The following is a 16,578-nucleotide window of genomic DNA, read 5'->3' on the forward strand; positions in this document are numbered from 1 at the left end:
GAATTTTGTGATATAGGGTAATTGCGCTGGTTTGCCGTCCAGTTTCGGTTTTCGTCCATTTGACTGACCTGCTACAATCACGTGCGTAAAACTTGAATACAAACCTACCTTCCCGCGCAAGTTTGCACTTTTTACGTTCCTTAATGTGTAAGCAACAGTACTATCAACATGAAAATTTGATTTGACAAGAAGAGAGTTCAAACAATTAACGTAAAAGTGGCCGCTTCCCATCCGTGCCTTGCAGATGTCATCGCGCGAGAGAAAAATTTGCCGGCGAGAAAAGTTCATGGTAAGTTAAATCACTGTTTTAGCTAGTTTACGTAATGTTTTTGGTACGTATGTTTAGTTATAAGCCTATTAAACGCAATTAGAAGTGTTTATTATACTTTTTTTATAATACTCTTCGAAAAATTAAGTGGACGGATACTAGGTTACCAAATTCTCAAAATATTTGGTTTTCGTCCAAGTGGACGAAAACTCAAACAGCTACGTGAATATTTGTTAGGTTCTTTTTACTCTATCGGACCTTTAAAATACTGAATAGTTTCTCCCGAAGTGATCTTTATTGCTATTAGTTTAGATTTTTTGGTTTCCGTCCACTGCTTTGTCAGTGCTGCCAAAATAAAAAAATGTTTAAAGAAGTGGACGAAAACTAAATTTAGCATTAAACGTTTTAGTTTTCGTCCATGAATGAGTATTGGAGTGGACAAAAATTAAAAATAACTATTCTTTTGCATTACTTTTCGTCTTTTTTACGTATTGAAAAGTTTTCTATTCAGTATCTTCCTTATAAATAATTGGTGAGGGCCAGAGTGCTGTAGGTACCTAATATTGTCATTCATTCAGTCATGTATCATTCTCCTTAGATATGTGAAGTAGAGTCAATTATTCGTAGCATAAATGGGGGTAGGTCAGACATAATACACTGTATTTTTCTTGATTATCATTCACTTGAGTATCATCTTTTATTCTAGGTCTGTTTTGCCAATGCAATATTTTTTTATTCTATTTACTCAACGTACCTATCCTAAGAAAGATCTTATTGTTTTTAGATGGCCTCGAAGGAGTCTAAGAAAGCTAGAAAAAAAAACGCTACGTAAACTGAAGAATCTTTAATAAAGGCATCAGTAAGACAATAATGCATAGTTCAGTAAGGTATAGTATAGTTTATTTTAGTAGCTAAAACGTATTATTATGGCTGTGTTTAATATAGTACGTTTCATTTGATAAACAAAGTATTAGAATGAATATTTCTGTTTTTTGATGTAATTTCTCAGTCCTATAATTATTACTTTATTCATTTACATTGTAAGTAACGCATTCCTTTCTTTATTACGAATGATTAAACAGTCATCACTAACGCATATAAAGACTGCCAAGTGCTACATAGATCTCAGTGTTGACTAGTTATATTGATTATTATTAGTAAAACTAAACCTGTAAGGTAGTAAGAAATTGTGATGTTGATTAAATAAAAGTATATATTTACCTGTAATTGGTTTTTAACTTAATAGTTGACCTACCCTCCTTTTTCTACACGGTGGTCGAAAACTAGCTTACACTAGGACGAAAACCAGTTTTTTTGGACGAAAACTAGCATATACCCTACTTTTGCAGAAAATAATTTAAATAAAAAGATACGTCAAAATGATTTATTTTCACTTAATATTATCTTAAAGAAGACTATATAAGGACTAAATAAAAATATTATATGTTTAAGGAAGGGTGCTCCAAAATATTTATTTCGCATCACAAAGTTGGCAACTCCCATAACTGGACGAAAACCAGCGCAATGACCCTACCTCTTATCGTTAAGATAATGATTGTGTCACGCAATATTAAAACAAGCAATAACTAAGTACCAAATTTTTTGGTTCTGCTTTTATTTAAGATTCGTTATGCTTGCCTTCCTTTGTTTTACATGAAGGAATTTCAATATCCCAATACCGAGAACGGCGATGAGATGTGATTTATGATGAATGTTTGCGAAACACCTTCGTGTGTCACGCATCGCTTCAGAAAGTATGTAAATGTTGCCACAATTGCCTAGAGATTGCGGTAGGTCGTATCTAGCCGCTCGCCTATTGGTCGGGGCGGTAGAGCGGTAGAGCTGGGCAGGTGTTTTTGGTAGTTGTCCGCGTGGTGATATTGGGCGATGTCGGTCGTTGACACCGCGCTATCTGCATTATTTAGCCCCGACTCAATGTCGGCACAATGTCGAATCGCTAGAGTTCACAGACCGGCGTGCGCCTTACCGACCGCCTTGTTCTAGCTCATTTTCATCGCTCGCTCTTTGGGCTTTCGCTGCCATTATGAGGGGCCATTTATTTATTAATGCGTTTATGGTTTTATTAACATTAACATTATTACCCTTGTATCCTTATTTTTATATCTACTTTATATATTTAGATATTGAGTGAAGACATGGACAAGGACAATTGCTTTAAAAGTAACAATTTATAAAGAATATTCATAAATGAATAAATTGCCACTTAGGAATTTTTAATAAAGATGAATAATTTTGGTTTATTAATTATTATAATTTCAAATCATATATAATTTTATACATTTTATTTATGAAACTAAACAGTTACATATATTTTAACATTTTAAATTACATCAGCATCTTCCATATCAGTCGTTTTACGTAAGTGGTGATACGTGATGGCCGTTTAGGGTAATAATGATGTAGTAGGGGCACGCTGCACGTTCGCCGTTCCCTATACCGTTGCTCGCAAGGCATGCTCCGCAGTCGGTCGGTGGGCTGCGAGTTGCGACAGTGGGTCGGAGCGCGCGGAAACCACGCCACGGTCAAGGCCGCCGTCTAGACGCAACCCCCGCCCCGGCCCCGCGCCCTCGAACCTTCCACCCGCCTTCCCACCCCACCCCTATACGTATCTCCCCTCTATTTATTTTTACCTCGACAGCCGCCGCCGAATTTGCCTGGGTTTCTCTTTGTAGGTTCACGGACCTGACCTACCCATATACGTAACGCTAGGCGCGACGTCTGATTCTCTTAGATGATAATTATAATTAAATTATCCACTCACGTTTAACACGAATCTCTCATACCGTTTAGATTCGCCTCCGGGTAGACATTGATATATTATTACGCAAACCCATAATTAAGTGAGGTTTGATATTTTAAAATTATGATTTGATTACTTGGAATCATAAAACTAAATGCTATTTCGATATGTAGCTTTGGTGCTTCTAAATTTATTTCATTACTCACTATCTGAATAATTTGTGTTGTTTTGTTCGTAAAAATAACTTTTACAGTAGGAGTCGGTAGATTTTTTTTGTTGGAACGAGAATAAAATTCTTCCGGAGATTACGTAGGTTTTTGTGATTTGGCACCTGACATGAATTATATAGCACTAGTGGTACATATTTCGCAATAAAAGGTAGCCTATGTCCTTTCTCGGGTATCAAAATATCTCCATACCAAATTTCATGCAAATTGGTTCAGTAGTTAAGGCGTGATTGAGTAACAGACAGACAGACAGAGTTACTTTCGCATTTATAATATTAGTATGGATTTAGTTACTACAGTAAACGTGGGACACAAATAATGATGTACATATTTATGTACAAGTCATAATGCTGATTTTTGAGCTAAAGAAATTTAATGAGGTATCCTTGAAATTCAAAATGCAATTTTTAATCACACATCGCATCGTTAATCGTATATTCAAAAAGTACAGGAAGTATTTGGTCTTCCGAATTCATTATACTCAAATTAATTTCAAACAGCTGCAGCGTTAGGATAAACACTGCCTGTCAAAACTGGTCAAGGAAATACCTAGCTGTTCTTCCGTATTCCAATCAGACTTAATTTTAATGACATATCTATCGCAAAGATCAAGTGTGTAACTTGTTTGCAATACTCTCTGATTGGGCGTAGTGAAATCATCGACGGGCGGTCTGTCTGTGAATAACTAATGTTACCTTGGACGTTGTGGGACCACACGCAAATGCTGCACGTTATATAAGTAGACTTTTTTGTCTATTTTTAACGTGCCAATCAAATGCAATCGCTGCGCTAATTTCGAGAACATGTTAAGCAATGCTCGGCTTGAATGTTTACCGAATATCGCTGAAAGAAGCTCTTATAAAAGCGTACGGCCCTGAATTCGTTTCCTTCTCTAACGTCAATCGTCTTGTGGGATGAGTATGTTCATTCAACGCTATAGGTTCTTGTAAATCTTGAAGATTTAAAAGAATACTTATAGAGCTACATTTCCATTGACTATCTCGAGATCTCGAGAATTTCCAACGAACGAACTCTAATGATTTTATACGTTCCCAATACTTAGGAATAACTTTCCGTGTGAACTTCGTTTATTTCATTTTAAATCTAGATAATTTAGCGTTCATAAGAAAAGTAGCGTGTTGAAAAGTTATTTAAACTAGAGCTGAAGCTATAATTTTCTTTAAATTGTTATTGAGTTCGATTTAAGTGTATTTTTGTATTATTACGTACCTACATTGCAAAAGTGTATGCAATATGCATGGCTCAATTATGTATAGGAAAGGATTGAATATTTGCATTATGTATAACATGCAGAAGCATTTACCATGGTAACCGATTTGGAATGCCGGACTTGCAAATTATATACAATTCTCGACTGTTAATTCTCAATTACATTTTTTTGCATCATATCCTCAAAAGGTACCTAAATCAATTTGTCAAAAGTTGCAGCGTAGCAAATTACAGCTCGCAAAAAAGTCTGTCAGTTTTGTAATTACTAATTATGTTCTCAGTTTTTGATACGAACACGTTTTGTCGGTGTTAGAATTGTTAGTCCTTACATAAATCTCTTAACCTTAATAACGAGTTTTACAGCCCACACGTTTGTCGATATCCGATATTTGAGATAACTTAAAATAGCTCGATCGATGCTTGTGATAGGTATTACAGCGGAACAGAAGAAAAACTTGTAATACCTAAAACGGTTCAATGAAGTGGTTCTTTATCATCACTACATATAAAACAAAGTCGCTTTCTCTGTCCCTATGTCCCTTTGTATACTAAAAATCTTTAAAACTACGCAACGGATTTTGATGCGGTTTTTTAATAGATAGAGTGATTCAAGAGGAAGGTTTTAGTGTATAATTTATTAGGTTTTAGATAAAGCAGGCGAAGCCGCGGGCAGTAAGCTAGTACTTTATAATTGAAAACTTTCGTAACAACAGCGTGACAACTAATTGATATTTTATTTGAAGTGATTTTTTATCGTGTAACAAGAGATATCGATATGATAACATATGGAAAAATATGGCAAAGACGTTGACAATGCTAAACGATCATAATGTTGCGGTAGGTCCGGGATTTTCATAAACAATGCGTCGCGTCCCTGATATTTTTTTCTATTGGCTATTGCAAATGTACGTCACGATGTTTCTGATAAAGAGGAAAATAAAAACCTAGTGTTTTATTGTGTGCGATAAGCGAATAATCACAAATGTACACGTTGCTTTGATTAATTTCTCTAACACACACGATTATGAGAATTTTCATAATATTTTCAAGATAATTTTAATGCCTAAAACTTTGAATTATGCACAAGATAAACAATTAAAAATTGTGATAAAAATAACCATTGTCAGTTATACTATATAATCTCTAAAGGAAGTATTGTCATCATAATCTGGAGCAGTACCTACTAGGTACCTAACGTAATAGATTTTTCAAAATTAACTGGTTTGGGATTTACGAAATAACCTACTTATTCTTAAAAGAGACTAAAATAAACTAATTAGTATCACTCAAATAAGAATATTCTAGAAGGAGCACTCTGACTTATGTTTTTAATTACGTAAATTGTACAAAAGTAATTGGCTTTGTTAATCATGAAAAGGTTTCCACAACTATAGCTGTATTATTATAATAAAATTTGGATTACTGCTTAAGGAGTGTTATGCATAAATACAACGGATGGGGTGCTCATCGCATTTGCTTAGGATTCAATAATAATGGAAAAGGATACTCTTCCTCCTGTATAGGAACTCGCCAAAATGTAAAAAGTGTGCTAAATCATGTTGTCCTTGGTCAGGTCCAATAGACGGTCAATTTTTAGCCGTTCATTGGTATTTGGCTGACAAAAAAGTGGCCCAGGCGGGCGGGTGGCCTTGAATTCGATAAAATCGCGTAAGCATGCGATTTTCGGTGTGTTGAGGCGCGAATAGATATTCATAATAACAAGCGCGCCAGTTCATCGACCGTGTGTCCGTGGAATCACCTTGGAGGTTCGTAGATAAATGGCAATTCGTTATTCGGCTACGCGGTGGCCTCGGCGCTCGGCTCACGCGGCCCGGCTCAACGGCGCTAGTGTTGGGATAGGCTTGCTGTAAACATTACGGCTCTGCGCTTGATGACTTGACAAATCGCTCTCTATGTTTTTAGGATGGCCTTGAATGTGTACATGTGCGATGCGAAGCGGTGGAAGGTTTGATCTTGTTTAGATCGGCAGATGTTAGATGTTAAGATTTTGATGACTCCTAATTGATACTATCAAATAAATCAATTTCCATAAGATATAAATATAAAAAGGGTTTCTTACAAAAAGCTTTTATTTAAGATTTCATATCTTGGATATAATTAGAATATCAGTTTTATTTTAACCCCAAACTATGTTACTTTCTTACTTATACTTCTATGTCTGTATATCTTATATACTATACTTCTATGATATTGTCGTTATTTGTGCTGGAACTTTCGAGAATCTGATGGGATGGAAGATGAATCAGTTTGGAAGAGTTACCAGGAAAATTTTCCATTTTAGTTTTACATTAATAAATTATAACAAGGAAGTCAAAGTGTGAATAGTTATATTGAGCCAGTGTTGCGTAATTTGAGTTTGTGTGTTTGTCAGTAAGTATATATTTAACCACTTGTGGCCCGATCGCTCTCCGTAAGATAGCTATTATTTTAATAATCTTATTATTGCACCGGTTGCGTCACGAGAATTTTTATCACAACCCGGCAATGTCATTGGGTCGATGAACTTAAATCCTTGGCTGCGTAAAAGATAATAATTTTATTTTCGACTATTTGCTATCTGAATAATAAAATTATGACCTAACATGCAAATTATGTGACCTATTTTATACATTTAAAACTTTTATTGTACTTTCTTCATGAAACGATTGTGTTAGAGCCCGAAACAATTAGGTATATGACGATAAACGTGCTATGTACACGGCAGTTTTTCAAGGCGATTTAGTTGTATTTTTCAAGCTAAAAATAAATAGATGACGCTTTCGTTTGCAGCTGAAAAAAGGGAAATTATAATTTGAATTTGAGCAACGAAGAACTACTTCCTGCGTTTGATGGATTCTGAGTTTTTCTTTCTGTTGTTTTTTATATTCTCCGGTTTCGTACGGTTTGGAATTTAAACAGGTAATGAAGGATTAGGATGAAGCGTTTAAGGTTGTAATCGAAGATTCCAGGAATGTAATTAGATAGTCTTTTATGAAACAAAAGATATATTCGGAATATTATTAACGTTTGTGGTATCCAATCTCGCTTTTGGGATTGTCTTCATCCATATAGGTATATAAGCGTTTATGATCGTTAGAATTTCTTTGTTTATAGTATCTAGGTATGCGGATATTACCTAGTTATATGTTGAAATAAGATCCTATGATGTATATCTATTTTGACATTAGGTACTACATATACCTACATAATATCTCGCCTGCGGCTTAAGCCCGGCATTCACTACACGCACCGCGAGCCGAGCCCCGAGCCGTACCAATCCGTGGACAAATCCGTCATCGCCCACACACTACACGTCTATCACCTTCTATCACTCTCCGTCTCCAGACGGCGAGCGCCGCGCCGAGCCGCGAGCCGCGCACAACTACACATACACACGCAGATTTGTCCGCGGACTTGTCGCCAGCTACAAATCCAGCGGATGGGTGCGCCTGTGAATGGTACCCATTAGAGGACGCGAAGCTTGCATATTTATTTCTATTTCAATTTCATCTAGGGGATATTCAGTAATCAATTTCACCTACTTTTGTGTTTCTGGATCAAATTAATAAATGATGAAACAGCGCAACGAAACGTATCATTTTATAAGTAACCTCACTCATATTGACGTCTACCCTCGAATTCCAGGTGCAAATGATGTCTGCAGTCAGTGGTGAGCCCCTACTGCGTCGTGTCAAACAGGAGGCTGAACCGCCACCGCAGTACTCGCCTCCGGAACAGCAGCCCAGACCGATGCCAATGATGCAGCCGTGTGACGTAAGCAATAGGGTTTTAAATGGCCTGTGATATGTTTGGAGTGGTCCTAACGGGCAACGTTGCCTCAACAAATCGTTTATGTTTGCTGTCATTACGGCGATTATGAATAAACATCTACAATGACGGCCGATCATAGACATTTAGGCCCTCTATGCTATCCGTGATTGCCTCTACTCGTCCAACGTTGCCGATTGTGAAGAGGGCCCCTAACATTTTGAACGTTCAAGGGCGGTGACGAATGACGATCATAGTTCAAGAGGTGTGATGAAAATATATTTTCTAATGCCTTTCTCTTTGAAATATATGGTGGGCGGGTTGTGGAAAATGAGCTTTAGGTATTTATTGAGCGGTAGAATTTGTTCATGATTAGTTTACGTTTCCTCTACAAACAGTAATTTGTTTTGTCGCTGATCATAAATATATTTGTATTTATAGAACTATACCATAACATAAATCAACAATAACAAAAATATCAGCATTTCTTGTTTTGCGTACCTACTGATAATATAAATAGACTTGCGTGCTTCTAAGTAATAAATACTTATTTAAAATTGTGACATGAACCGTTTATCAATTTTATAATCAACATAAACTTTCGAATTTTTCAACCTTTACATGGAAATTGTTTAAACTTTCCTCTCATTGTTTTAAGAAGTTTTAACAAACAAAAAAAGCTACGAATTTTCTAAATGTCTATTGTATTGCTGCCTTTAAAGTAGGTAGGTATAAACGTTAAATTAAAATACATAATATCATGAAATGGTTTCTTGGTTCAAATCTTAAACTAATTATGGTTTATTAAAATATCATTTACTCAAAAACAATGCAACGTATTTCCTCAGATAGCAATCTTAGACAGACATTTAACTTTGGGCTGATTTTTCAATCCTTAGTTATCTAAAACTTGTTCATCGAATATCGTATTACACAACCATTTTAAAAATGTGTTACTTGCCCACTTTTTGACAGTTTTTAGGTGACATCTGTATATTATTGTGTAATACTTTATTGGTCGGATAAGATTTAACCAAGGACTGAAAAATCAGCCTTTAGTCCATAAAACTTTTCGGCTAAACTTTTATTGTTTAAACTTGTTCGATCGAACAGCTATGACGTCACAATATTGTGTTAGGTCGACTATTCATAGTGCACGATTAAAAAGTTGTTTACAATATAACTCGATATAAGACAATAACGACAACTTTCTTCCACAGTTAGACATAGAGCCGAAAGAGGAGATAAAGTTCTGCGTGTCCCCCGGCGAAGGGAGCATTGTGGGGAATGCCAGCCCAGAGCAACAGCACTGTTCCTCCACCACAGCCGCTGCTGCGAGTGGGGCTAGAGACGATGACGCACCACGAAGAGTTTGTCTTGTGTGTGGTGACGTGGCTTCGGGCTTCCACTATGGAGTGGCTAGTTGTGAAGCGTGCAAGGCTTTCTTCAAACGGACCATACAGGTAAGAGCCCATCCTACCCAATAGGTTTGCTGAGTGTGTGCGTGTGTGCGTGCGTGTGTGTACGTGCGTGCGTGCGTGTGTGTACGTGCGTGCGTGTATATGTGCGTATTTTCTCTGTAAGTGATCAATTTAAGAAATCGAGATGATGTTTATATTTTATTAATTATAATTGACATAGGCCTTAAAAAAAAATAAAACATTTTTTACAAATAGTCTAATCAGTAATCGGTATCAAAGGGTATCGGTGAAAGATATTAAAAGGTTAACAACTTTTACGTTTTGAATCAATATATGTTTGAGATTGATAATAACTTTGAATTAATTTTTTCATTACACTTTTTCATTATAAACTATAATTAGATTCAGTTCAAGAAGATAATCGGTTATAATATCAACATCTTATGTTTGAAAATCAATATTACGAGTGGAAAAACATTTTTATTTGTAGAACAATGGAGGAATGCTCTAAACACTTGGACAGTTTCTTGTACGATATCAGTTTAATGTACATTGTATGTGGTTGGGCTATTAATTTACCTTGCAACTGTTTTAATGTATTTAATGTTGAACTTGGTACTGTCAAAGTAAATACGCCACTGATTGCGGGCGGAGCGTAATGTCTCGTAATACGCGACCGTGAAAGTTTGACCAAGTTCAGTTTAAACTCTGTGTTGTTTTAAGATATTTACGTAACGAGTTGAACGCTTTTAGATATTATGAAGATGTTGTTATTGTTTTAGTATTCTGATTTTTATACTGAATCTGATTCGGATACAAGGAAAATGTAAAGGGGCATTCATTTTTCATTATTTTCAAAATTATATTTATGTAACTAATAGTGTGGGATTTTTAAGGTTTCTCCGTGTTAGTGCTTAATGTTTTTCAATAATGGATGAAATGGTTTGAATAACAGTTGTCTATTTGATTCCATACTTGGGTGTTTTTTATTGAAGTGAAACTTCTTTATCGGCGTTGAAAAAATTGTAGTGTAACATTTTTTCGTTACGCGTGACATTTTTCCGTTACACGCCATCTTTTTCTAATCCCTACCACGCGTGATTCGACGTTTTTCTGTAAAGTTGCATATAGTAGATTATTTTTTTAAAAAAAAGGTCATAAAGAAGTTTTACGTAAGAAGTGTTACGTGTGTACACTAGTAGGTACACGCACACATGTTTTTCATTTCCGATTTTTCATTAATTGTTTATTTCAATTGACAACACTTGTATACTTACATTACTTTAATATAAATTTATAAAGAATAGAAAAAATTCGATCACGAGGCGGGACTTGAACCCGCATCCTTCGCGCCATTCCGGGGCGGATGCCTAACCAACTCAGCCACTCGTGACCCGCCTGAGCAATCGAATTTATTCTATCCTTTCAGTTTTATGTGTCTTAAGGGACACACCGCGCGCCATCTATTGAGATGATTTAACAACCATTTCAACCAATATGAAGCACTTTTCAGTGAATACAATATTGTAACGATGGAACACGACCTTTTCTTGAATTTATATTTTTTGGTTTTTATGGCATTCAAATGCTTTATAAATATAAATTTATAAAGAATAGAAAAAATTCGATCACGAGGCGGGACTTGAACCCGCATCCTTCGCGCCATTCCGGGGCGGATGCCTAACCAACTCAGCCACTCGTGACCCGCCTGAGCAATCGAATTTATTCTATCCTTTCAGTTTTATGTGTCTTAAGGGACACACCGCGCGCCATCTATTGAGATGATTTAACAACCATTTCAACCAATATGAAGCACTTTTCAGTGAATACAATATTGTAACGATGGAACACGACCTTTTCTTGAATTTATATTTTTTGGTTTTTATGGCATTCAAATGCTTTATAAATATAAATTTATAAAGAATAGAAAAAATTCGATCACGAGGCGGGACTTGAACCCGCATCCTTCGCGCCATTCCGGGGCGGATGCCTAACCAACTCAGCCACTCGTGACCCGCCTGAGCAATCGAATTTATTCTATCCTTTCAGTTTTATGTGTCTTAAGGGACACACCGCGCGCCATCTATTGAGATGATTTAACAACCATTTCAACCAATATGAAGCACTTTTCAGTGAATACAATATTGTAACGATGGAACACGACCTTTTCTTGAATTTATATTTTTTGGTTTTTATGGCATTCAAATGCTTTATAAATATAAATTTATAAAGAATAGAAAAAATTCGATCACGAGGCGGGACTTGAACCCGCATCCTTCGCGCCATTCCGGGGCGGATGCCTAACCAACTCAGCCACTCGTGACCCGCCTGAGCAATCGAATTTATTCTATCCTTTCAGTTTTATGTGTCTTAAGGGACACACCGCGCGCCATCTATTGAGATGATTTAACAACCATTTCAACCAATATGAAGCACTTTTCAGTGAATACAATATTGTAACGATGGAACACGACCTTTTCTTGAATTTATATTTTTTGGTTTTTATGGCATTCAAATGCTTTATAAATATAAATTTATAAAGAATAGAAAAAATTCGATCACGAGGCGGGACTTGAACCCGCATCCTTCGCGCCATTCCGGGGCGGATGCCTAACCAACTCAGCCACTCGTGACCCGCCTGAGCAATCGAATTTATTCTATCCTTTCAGTTTTATGTGTCTTAAGGGACACACCGCGCGCCATCTATTGAGATGATTTAACAACCATTTCAACCAATATGAAGCACTTTTCAGTGAATACAATATTGTAACGATGGAACACGACCTTTTCTTGAATTTATATTTTTTGGTTTTTATGGCATTCAAATGCTTTATAAATATAAATTTATAAAGAATAGAAAAAATTCGATCACGAGGCGGGACTTGAACCCGCATCCTTCGCGCCATTCCGGGGCGGATGCCTAACCAACTCAGCCACTCGTGACCCGCCTGAGCAATCGAATTTATTCTATCCTTTCAGTTTTATGTGTCTTAAGGGACACACCGCGCGCCATCTATTGAGATGATTTAACAACCATTTCAACCAATATGAAGCACTTTTCAGTGAATACAATATTGTAACGATGGAACACGACCTTTTCTTGAATTTATATTTTTTGGTTTTTATGGCATTCAAATGCTTTATAAATATAAATTTATAAAGAATAGAAAAAATTCGATCACGAGGCGGGACTTGAACCCGCATCCTTCGCGCCATTCCGGGGCGGATGCCTAACCAACTCAGCCACTCGTGACCCGCCTGAGCAATCGAATTTATTCTATCCTTTCAGTTTTATGTGTCTTAAGGGACACACCGCGCGCCATCTATTGAGATGATTTAACAACCATCTCAACCAATATGAAGCACTTTTCAGTGAATACAATATTGTAACGATGGAACACGACCTTTTCTTGAATTTATATTTTTTGGTTTTTATGGCATTCAAATGCTTTATAAATATAAATTTATAAAGAATAGAAAAAATTCGATCACGAGGCGGGACTTGAACCCGCATCCTTCGCGCCATTCCGGGGCGGATGCCTAACCAACTCAGCCACTCGTGACCCGCCTGAGCAATCGAATTTATTCTATCCTTTCAGTTTTATGTGTCTTAAGGGACACACCGCGCGCCATCTATTGAGATGATTTAACAACCATTTCAACACATAAAACTGAAAAGACACATAAAACTGAAAGGATAGAATAAATTCGATTGCTCAGGCGGGTCACGAGTGGCTGAGTTGGTTAGGCATCCGCCCCGGAATGGCGCGAAGGATGCGGGTTCAAGTCCCGCCTCGTGATCGAATTTTTTCTATTCTTTATAAATTTATATTTATAAAGCATTTGAATGCCATAAAAACCAAAAAATATAAATTCAAGAAAAGGTCGTGTTCCATCGTTACAATATTGTATTCACTGAAAAGTGCTTCATATTGGTTGAAATGGTTGTTAAATCATCTCAATAGATGGCGCGCGGTGTGTCCCTTAAGACACATAAAACTGAAAGGATAGAATAAATTCGATTGCTCAGGCGGGTCACGAGTGGCTGAGTTGGTTAGGCATCCGCCCCGGAATGGCGCGAAGGATGCGGGTTCAAGTCCCGCCTCGTGATCGAATTTTTTCTATTCTTTATAAATTTATATTTATAAAGCATTTGAATGCCATAAAAACCAAAAAATATAAATTCAAGAAAAGGTCGTGTTCCATCGTTACAATATTGTATTCACTGAAAAGTGCTTCATATTGGTTGAAATGGTTGTTAAATCATCTCAATAGATGGCGCGCGGTGTGTCCCTTAAGACACATAAAACTGAAAGGATAGAATAAATTCGATTGCTCAGGCGGGTCACGAGTGGCTGAGTTGGTTAGGCATCCGCCCCGGAATGGCGCGAAGGATGCGGGTTCAAGTCCCGCCTCGTGATCGAATTTTTTCTATTCTTTATAAATTTATATTTATAAAGCATTTGAATGCCATAAAAACCAAAAAATATAAATTCAAGAAAAGGTCGTGTTCCATCGTTACAATATTGTATTCACTGAAAAGTGCTTCATATTGGTTGAAATGGTTGTTAAATCATCTCAATAGATGGCGCGCGGTGTGTCCCTTAAGACACATAAAACTGAAAGGATAGAATAAATTCGATTGCTCAGGCGGGTCACGAGTGGCTGAGTTGGTTAGGCATCCGCCCCGGAATGGCGCGAAGGATGCGGGTTCAAGTCCCGCCTCGTGATCGAATTTTTTCTATTCTTTATAAATTTATATTTATAAAGCATTTGAATGCCATAAAAACCAAAAAATATAAATTACATTACTTTTCTGTACCAGGGCAACATAGAGTACACGTGTCCCGCGTCCAACGAGTGCGAGATCAACAAGCGGCGCCGCAAAGCGTGCCAAGCGTGCCGGTTCCGCAAGTGCCTGCGCACGGGCATGCTGCGCGAGGGCGTGCGGCTGGACCGCGTGCGTGGGGGCCGGCAGAAGTACCGCCGGGCGCCCGATCAGCCCGCGCCCGCGCACCCGCGCCCGCAGCTCGACGACATCAAGGTGAGCGTGCTGGGTGATCAGTTGGGTGCTGTGTAACGTAGCCAGAAGTGCCACTTTTACTGCTCTATAGTATGCAAGTCATGCCAATTCGTGCTGGGTAGCCGGTTGGATGAAGTGTAATGTAGCCAAAAGTGTCCTGGTACTGTTGTGTGTACTAGTCGTGCTAGTCCCGCAAGTGCCTGCGCACGGGCATGCCATGCATGGACAGTAGTACCGCCGAGCGCCTGATCATCGATCATCGACATCAAGGTGAGCGTGCTGGGTACAATGTTAAACATGGCCAGAAGTGCTGCATTTACCATCGTAAAGTGCCAGCCTTGCCTGATCCGCAAGTGACTGCGAATTTCCCTTCGATGATATTCAGGTGTGCGTGCTGGGTGGTGTGTAATATAAGAAAAATTTGACCAAGCGTACCGCTTCAAGCGAGAGGCTCTAAACAACCCGCTAACCCGCGCCCGCAAATGGTCGAAAGGTGTGCGCATGCAACATAAAAACACGGTAAACAGCGCAACTCTCTTCAAAATTGTTTAAAATTAAATACAAGCATAGCTACAAGACGGACCAAGCGTGCAAGTTCCAATTACCTGTGCTAGACTGCTAGATGATGCTAGAGCTAGATGATTTTAGGTGAGCGTGCGGAGTGGCCAGCAAGGTAATGCGTGACATAATAAGATGGCGCCGTAAAGTGTGCTTGTCGTACCGCCCCTGCACGTGACTACGCACTCCTAGTTCGATATTATTATGAAGGATATATATTTTTTTTTTATTGATTCTTATATGTAATATGTATATGTCGTGGTCATATCGTAGATTTGATCATTTCATGATATGAGTGGCCATTTCACGAAATGGCCAATTTAGTTTGGCCACATCATGATGTGGTTTGGGCAGATCAATGATAAGAAATCGTTTCACGATATGGCCAATTAACGCACGGTTTTTTCATGAAATGATCAAAATTATTTGATCATATCGTAAAATAGTTAGGTAGGTACATTAATCGTTGGTAGAGGCGCTGCAAGCTCTGTGTTTATGTGATAAGATGGCGGCCGCTGGCGAAAATTAAATTATTCGCAGTTAAAAACTTCATAATTCGTTTAATAACAATATTATGAAGAAAGTCATAGCAAAGAATTTAGGACGAAGAGGTACGAGTACTATGGAAAATGTGGATATCTTATATGTATTTAAGAGAAAATGCGACATAAATAGAATAATTTTAGAAACTACTACTATATTATTATAATTGTTTGTTTTTTAAAAAGCGATCCGCTTCTGGCACTCGCCGGCCGCTGCCGCGGCACGCTCGCTTTGCTCGCTCGGCTCGTGCGTTGTTTATCAAAGTCTAACCTAACCTAACCTAACTGTTTTCTATTGCAAAAACGATTCGCTTCTGGCACTCGCCGGCCGCTGCCGCGGCACTTACTTAAATGACATTAAACAAGTTTTTAGAATATAGTTATTCTGAAATTTTTTAATATTTTATGGACTCTTTATATTTTATACGATCTGGCCAAATGTGGATGACCAAATCGTGAAACGTTGACGATTTAACGATCTGATCAAACTATGTTGGCCATTTCACGATATGCGACCATTTCGTGAAATGGCCACTCATATTGTCGTGGTCATATCGTAGATTTGATCATTTCATGATATGAGTGGCCATTTCACGAAATGGTCGCATATCGTGAAATGGCCAACATAGTTTGATCAGATCGTTAAATCGTCAACGTTTCACGATTTGGTCATCCACATTTGGCCAGATCGTATAAAATATAAAGAGTCCATATAATATTAAAAAATTTCAGAATAACTATATTCTAAAAACTTGTTTAATGTCATTTAAGTTAGTGCCG

At 37.6% G+C, this 16,578-nt stretch overlaps 1 protein-coding gene across 4 annotated transcripts in view; it reads left to right on the forward strand.

The window, feature by feature from the left end:
* LOC123699647 (steroid hormone receptor ERR2-like) overlaps nt 1-16,578 on the forward strand; it is a 36,673-nt gene that overhangs the window by 11,424 nt on the left and 8,671 nt on the right. For all 4 annotated transcript variants that reach the window (XM_045646645.1, XM_045646646.1, XM_045646643.1 and 1 more), the window contains 3 exons: nt 8,132-8,260; nt 9,475-9,717; nt 14,501-14,719. In XM_045646645.1, the coding sequence (XP_045502601.1) occupies nt 8,138-8,260; nt 9,475-9,717; nt 14,501-14,719 (585 nt within the window). In that variant the 5' untranslated portion in view covers nt 8,132-8,137. The remainder of the gene's footprint in view (nt 1-8,131; nt 8,261-9,474; nt 9,718-14,500; nt 14,720-16,578) is intronic.

This window comes from Colias croceus, chromosome 18, assembly GCF_905220415.1.
Source record: "Colias croceus chromosome 18, ilColCroc2.1".
NCBI classification, from domain to species: Eukaryota; Metazoa; Arthropoda; class Insecta; order Lepidoptera; family Pieridae; genus Colias; species Colias croceus.